Source organism: Sardina pilchardus, chromosome 2 (assembly GCF_963854185.1).
Source record: "Sardina pilchardus chromosome 2, fSarPil1.1, whole genome shotgun sequence".
Taxonomy (NCBI): domain Eukaryota; kingdom Metazoa; phylum Chordata; class Actinopteri; order Clupeiformes; family Clupeidae; genus Sardina; species Sardina pilchardus.
The window spans coordinates 3,536,478-3,542,907 of record NC_084995.1 but is presented as its reverse complement, the minus strand read 5'-3'; the positions used below and the strand labels follow the sequence as shown (position 1 = coordinate 3,542,907).

At 51.2% G+C, this 6,430-nt stretch overlaps 1 protein-coding gene across 2 annotated transcripts in view; it reads right to left on the bottom strand.

The window, feature by feature from the left end:
- Positions 1-255: 255 nt before the first annotated feature.
- Positions 256-6,430, bottom strand: part of rapgef2a (Rap guanine nucleotide exchange factor 2a) — a 30,283-nt gene continuing 24,108 nt past the window's right edge. Inside the window, exons 20-30 of one of the 2 annotated variants that reach the window (XM_062516848.1) lie at positions 5,843-6,232; positions 5,483-5,703; positions 5,237-5,360; positions 4,320-4,343; positions 3,672-3,895; positions 3,152-3,274; positions 2,910-3,059; positions 2,498-2,675; positions 1,920-2,173; positions 1,567-1,794; positions 256-1,437 (exon numbers count right to left, since the gene is read on the bottom strand). In XM_062516848.1, coding sequence (XP_062372832.1) covers positions 1,412-1,437; positions 1,567-1,794; positions 1,920-2,173; positions 2,498-2,675; positions 2,910-3,059; positions 3,152-3,274; positions 3,672-3,895; positions 4,320-4,343; positions 5,237-5,360; positions 5,483-5,703; positions 5,843-6,232 — 1,942 coding nt within the window. In that variant the 3' untranslated portion in view covers positions 256-1,411. The remainder of the gene's footprint in view (positions 1,438-1,566; positions 1,795-1,919; positions 2,174-2,497; positions 2,676-2,909; positions 3,060-3,151; positions 3,275-3,671; positions 3,896-4,319; positions 4,344-5,236; positions 5,361-5,482; positions 5,704-5,842; positions 6,233-6,430) is intronic. The other variant, XM_062516855.1, reaches the window with a different exon arrangement.

The window sequence follows — 6,430 nt, the reverse complement described above, 5'->3', positions numbered from 1 at the left end:
AAAACATGTCAAATTCTGCTCACTGCACATTTATTTTAAAATAATATAATAGGCAATAATATTCCGTATTTATTATTGAATGCTTAGCTGGAAGGATGTTTTTCACCCATCATCCTATTGTTAAAGCGGGCATAGCCTACCGGTGGGCATGTCATTGGGCTACAGGTTTTCTACAGGAATAGCATGTTTGAATGGGTACTACTGCAGATATTACAAATGGACAGAAAGCCATACAGACAACACAACACAACACAGTTTGGCTATAGCATTTATTTTGTCCCAGGACTCTGGAATATTTAGCATGACCAGATTTTACATCTATAATCTCTTGACAAAAATAAAGTGACTATTTACAAATATGGACCCTGTATTATATATACACAGGGATAAAGAACACTGGGGTTGTCTTTGTGAAAGACATAAACGTCTGCTGTGGGATAAACAGGAAAATAGAGGGAATTAAAAACGGACACAAACATACCCATCTTCCTCACGCACGCACGCACTCACACACGCACACACACACAAACACTTAGACATTAGTCCACATTTCATAGTCTTAAAACTTGAAGTTAAAATTTTACAAAAATGTCAGCAAAGATGTGCAATATTTTTGAATGGTCTTTGCCTAAAAACAAGACTTAAAATATAATATTTTTTTTCACAAAGTAAAAAACCCTGAACACTGATGATGGCATTTAAATGGTAAAAAAAGACTTAAATCTTTAAAGGTTAATTTTGGCTTGAGGACTCTTTAAATATTGTGCTGGTGTAATACTGATGAGTTTCCAGATGGACTATATCTGTCAGTTTCATAGTGCAGCTGTCTCAGGACATCCAAGAGCTCTCTCCATCCCCTCGACCTCGCTCTGTCTTGTTCTCCATCCTCCCTTTCACACCTTCTTTAGGGGGTGACAGCCAACACACAAATCTCTTTTGCACCAATGCCTTGCCCAAAGGGAGACCATGAGCATGCGCACACACACACATGCCCACACACTCACACACCCGGTTAAGACAATCAGTCTCATCATCAGATGAGCATAAACTGCAACTGACATAGCTACACACACACACACACACACACACAGCAGCACAAAACCAAACAAAACACATTCACACAAATGGACACTACCACACTGGGTCAGTGTAACCTGGGTCTGACCCTGGTGGTAGCCATGCTGAAATGGGTAGTAACACTGTTTCCAAGGCGATGACCTGACAGATGGGCTGTAAGTCTGTGCTTCAGTGACGTGTGATCCAAAAGACGGCAAAAGTCTGGCAGCTCCAGGAGGCAGAGGCAGAGGCAGAGGCTACAGGAAGTCGCTGCTTGATGCCAAAAGTGCCAAATATTCGTCCCTGCTGCCTCCCACCTCTGCTACATAATACTGCCCCAGCTTCAGAGTGACCCTCACACCGCTGACACCTGCTCCCCATCTACAGAGAGTGAGAGAGAGAGAGAGAGAGAGGAGGGGGAGAGAGAGGGAGGGGGATATAAATGAGGGTATTTGTGGAAATTGGGAATGTGCGGTGATGGACTCCTTCAGTGCTAGTACGCTGCCTCACCTTCCTTCCCCTGAGGGGGGCGTGGAGCCTGCCTGTGGGAGTGGCCAATCTGCTGAACACCAATTGGCCCTGGAGAGTCACATGTTCTCTTGAGAAGGCGTGACCTCTGCAGGGCAGCGTTGTAGTCTGGGGGCCGTCTCCCAGGGGGCGGGTTGTAGCTGACCTCCGCCAATGGCGTGTAACCTGGCGGCGTGGGCGGGGGTTCACGGAAACGCCCTTCTCTGTGACCTACAGAGGCAATTAGGCTTAAGAATGAACCCTTCATTACAGGACTTTATAAACAATGACTGTGATTACCAATTAGAGTAATAACAATCCAGCCCATTAACATGAGTGCAACACTACCAGCTCACCTATGACAGGCTTGTTACCACGGCGCTTGATGGTTCCCGTCTCCCCCTCCAGCTCGTCTCCCCAGTAACCAGTGGGTGTGGTCCAGTAGCCCCGCACACCTCCTGCACCTTCAGACAACGTGTCCCAGCACCTCTGCGGGATGCTCTGGATGTTGTCATGGGAACCACTGGAGCAGGAAGTCCAACTGCCACGGCCACTGTCAGCGGCGTCCAGTGATGCGCGATCACACTGGTCCTGAGACAGAGAGTAGGAGCTGAGAGAGAGAGAGAGGCAGAGAGAGAGAGAGAAAGCACAGGTTGAAGATCAGTAACCAGAGCTTTTCTGCACATGTATCTGAATGTGTACATGTGTGTGTGTGTGTTTGTGTACATGTGTGTGTAAGAGTTTGTGAGAATGTGAGTGTGTGTGCTTGTGTGTGTGTAATCCTACCCCAGGCTGATGTGATCAGGCTCTGTTCTGGCTGTAGAGAGTATGTTGCTGGCGGACTATGCATGCATGCGTGTGTGCAGACTGTGCGTGCGTGTGTGCAGACTGTGCGTGCGTGCGTGCGTGCGTGCGTGCGTGCGTGCAGTCCTACCCCAGGCTGATCTGGTCAGGCTCTGTCCTGGCGGTAGAGAGGATGTTGCTGGCGGACTGTGTGTGTGCGGGCATGTTGATGTGGGCGTGGGCGTGTGTGCCCCGCACGTCCTCCATCAGGTCACACGAGGACGAGCTCAGGAGGCTGTACTGGTCCACATCTGCGCTGGGGTACACATCTGGAACACAACGCAAACACACACCACCTTACACATCCACACATCACTCAATAGCACTCAAGATAAAGCTGACACACACACACACACACACACACACACACACACACACACACACACACACACACACACACACACACACACACAAACAAATCTCAGCCCTGGAGATTTGGGCTGCATCTAGCTCTTTCCATGGGGAAGTGTGTGCTTGTGTGTGAGTGATCTGCAGCATCATACCTCTGCGTGGTGTGCTCTGTGGTGACACAGGTGGAGAGGAGAGCAGTGACGAAGCGTTTGATTGGCTGTCCTCTACCTGGCTCTTCTGCTGGCTCCGCCCCTCTTCAGAGTGGTTGAGGACCTTCTGCGGGGGCTGCGGGGACTTGGGACCTAAAGACACACACACACACACACACACACTGAAGTGACCTAGCCATGGAAGAAAAGTGGACGTAAGCAGCTGTGTGAGCTCCTAGTCTTACCAAAGGTCTCTTTATTGGAGGATCTCCTTCGGGCCAGGTGTGTGTGGGGGGCTTGAGGGGTGGGACTACGGGGCATGGCAGGTGAGGAGTCAACAGTCCTCCTCTCTCCTGAACTCTTAGACACTGAATTAAACAACAAACAGCAATGTGAACAACACCACACATACTGAAGGCTACCTCTACTATGCTATACATACAGTATGTGTGCGTGTATGCATGCGCGTAGGAACCAGGGGGGGTCACGGGGGACGGGACCCCCCAATGTTGACCATTGTTTAATCAGCTGAAGACAATGGTCAAGTTGGTGGATAATCACTTGAATGGAAATAACTCAGTGTCAGGCTCGGGTCGGGTTCGGACATAAAAATAAACATGACTGTCGGGTTCAGACGAAACTCTGCCGGACGCTGTGTGTGTGTGTGTGTGTGTGTGTGTGTGTGTGTGTGTGTGTGTGTGTGTGTTTGTGTGCGCGCTCGCGCCTGTGTGTGTGCGCGCGTGCGTGTGTGAGTGCGCGCCTCACCCGGTTGTGCGGCGGGCTCACACTGCAGGGAGAGTGTGTGCAGCAGCTCCTCGTGGCTCTGGAGCACGTGCACGTAGGCGGTGAGGTACTGGCGCACGCGCCGGATCATCAGGTCCTCCTCGTACAGCCGCTTGGCCCCCAGGAAGGAGCCCCGCCTGCTGCGCTTCTTCTGGCCAATCAGAGCCATGTCCAGCACCGTGGAGCTGCCCGTCTGGCTCAGGGACCTGCTCGGACACACAGAGGGAGACACGCGTGGGGGTTAGACAGCTGGAGAGGGAGTCAGACAGACAGTTAGTGAGAGAAATGGAAAATTAAAGGAGTAAGACAGTAAAAAAAGACAGAGGTAGCAGTTGAAAGAGGCAGGTGGGCATTCACTAGGGGGCGCACTTCAGCAGACTGGGAGCCTCTTTTAGTCTCCACACGGACTCAACTACAAACATCTTCACCAACAACAAACATGTATGCACTGTAAGCAGACACTCGAGATGTCAGACGCTGGATCTCTACACACACACACACACACACACACACAGACCTGAAGCCATGTTAGAGGACTGCTAGTGTCTAGTAGTCTACACATGCTCAGGCAAATGAGGGCATGCGCTACACAAAGCCAGAGAGAAATAAAAGCCATGTCCGCACACTCACCCCAGACTCCTCCACTTCTTTTTCCTAGAACACAGAGCCAAGGAGGAGAGCAGAAAAGGAGGGACACAAGGAAAGGGATGAAGAGAGAGATGGAGAGAGAGGAGAGAGGGAGAGAAGAGAGGGGATGGTAGAGAGACAAGACCTTAGACAGGAAAGCCCAGCACACCCATGGACAGAAAATAGGCCCCCGCAGCACCCCAAACCAGACATACCCCCACACACACACACACACACACACACACTGAATACATAGTAATCCATATGCGCGCACACACACACACACCAAACATGAGGACACAGCTGGTATGGAGGTGCACCAGCACAGCACAGCATGAACACAACAGCCCGTGGCAGACAGCAGACAGGATCTGACCACAGAGGGCAGTAAGAGCCTCCACGAGGCCCAGACGCCCATACGCACTCAATGCACATCAGTGAGACATGGACATATGTGGACATACAGTATGTGGACATATGTGGCCTGGGCCAACCGCTCACATCATAGATAGATAGATAGATAGTCTTTATTGTCCTATAAGGATATATCATCATCAGTGAGTGAGACATGGACACATGTGCCCAGAGGTGCCCAGTCACACCAAGGTGAAGGGTCAAGACAGGAGGCAGTGGGAACCAGCAGAGCCCCCAACCATATTGCTCTGTACTGCTGATAGGGTTGGATTCTGAAATGTGATGCTACTTTAAAAACATAATTACATGCAGATCTTACTTGACCCTATTGTGTTTGTATGTGTGTAGGTCTGTTGTCTGTGTGCGTGTGTGTAGGTGTGGTGTGTGTGTGTGCATGTGTGTAGGTGTGGTGTGTGTGTGTGCATGTGTGTAGGTGTGTGTGTGTGTGGTGTGTGTGCATGTGTGTAGGTGTGGTGTGTGTGTGTGTGGTGTGTGTGTGGCTGTACCTGGTCCTGTACAGGAGCGTGGGGTCTGTGTACACGGTAGCCATGCGGCCCACATGTCGGATCTCTCTGGCGATCATTCGGAGCTTCTCAAAGTTCACCAAACCATCAACCTTTGAGTCATTTCCTGCACATACAAAACAATGCAAATATATGCAAACATGCCCGGTTGTTATGTGTTCTCACTCATCACGGGGAGAGTCAAAGGTGTCTCTTGTACGACGGTGTGTGTGTATGAGTGTGGATTACCTTCGTGCAGGAAGGTGAGGTCCTTCTTGATGACGGGGAAGAGCGGGATGACGGGCGGCTGGAGAGTGTGTGTGGGTGGGGTGTTGAGCAGGTTGCGGTACTTGGCCATGTTGCGCGACGGGTCAAACACAGTCTGCAGCTCGGACAGCAACTTGTCATACTTAGCAGGAAGCTTCTCCCAAGTCCCCCTCAGCCGAGACACAGGGGCCAGATTCAACCCACTGTCAAGCACACACACACGCACACGCACACACACACACACACAGAGAGAGAGGGAGAGATAGAGAGATTTCACTTTAGCTTCCACGCTCTCTCCGACGGTCTGACATGTTTCCGATGCAGCCCACTGCGCGCGTGTACCTGATGATGTTGAAGGTGGAGTTGTAGTTGTTGACCTCTCGACAGCGTGCTGCCACCTTGATGAGCTGTTTGATGACCTTTGCCCTGCGCACCTGGTTGGGCTCCTTGACGATCTCCGAGGCCACCCAGAAGGTCTCCTGGTTGATGAGGTCCTCGAACTGGCGCAGGGTGGCGGAGGCGAGGGCGGGGGCCGGGCGCAGCTTGAACAGGTCGCTGATGTAGTCCACCGGGTGGATGCTGGAGAAGAGCAGGTAGTTGCGCGACGACAGCTGATTGGCCAGCTCCACCGAGCTCAGCGACAGCAGACACACCTGCGACTCCCGCAGCAGCTCCTGGGCCTCCACGTCAGAGCACAGCGTCTCCGTCTCAGTGTTGCTCTTCAGGTAGTACCTACACACACACACACACACACACACACACACACACACACACACACACACACACACACACACACACACACACGCACACGCACACGCACACGCACACGCACACAACATTGGTCACTGGCAGTCTAGAGATGCAGTATGTGAGTATGTTGGTGAGAGAGAATAAAAAGAGAGTGAGAGGAGGGTGATATTGCAAAAAGTG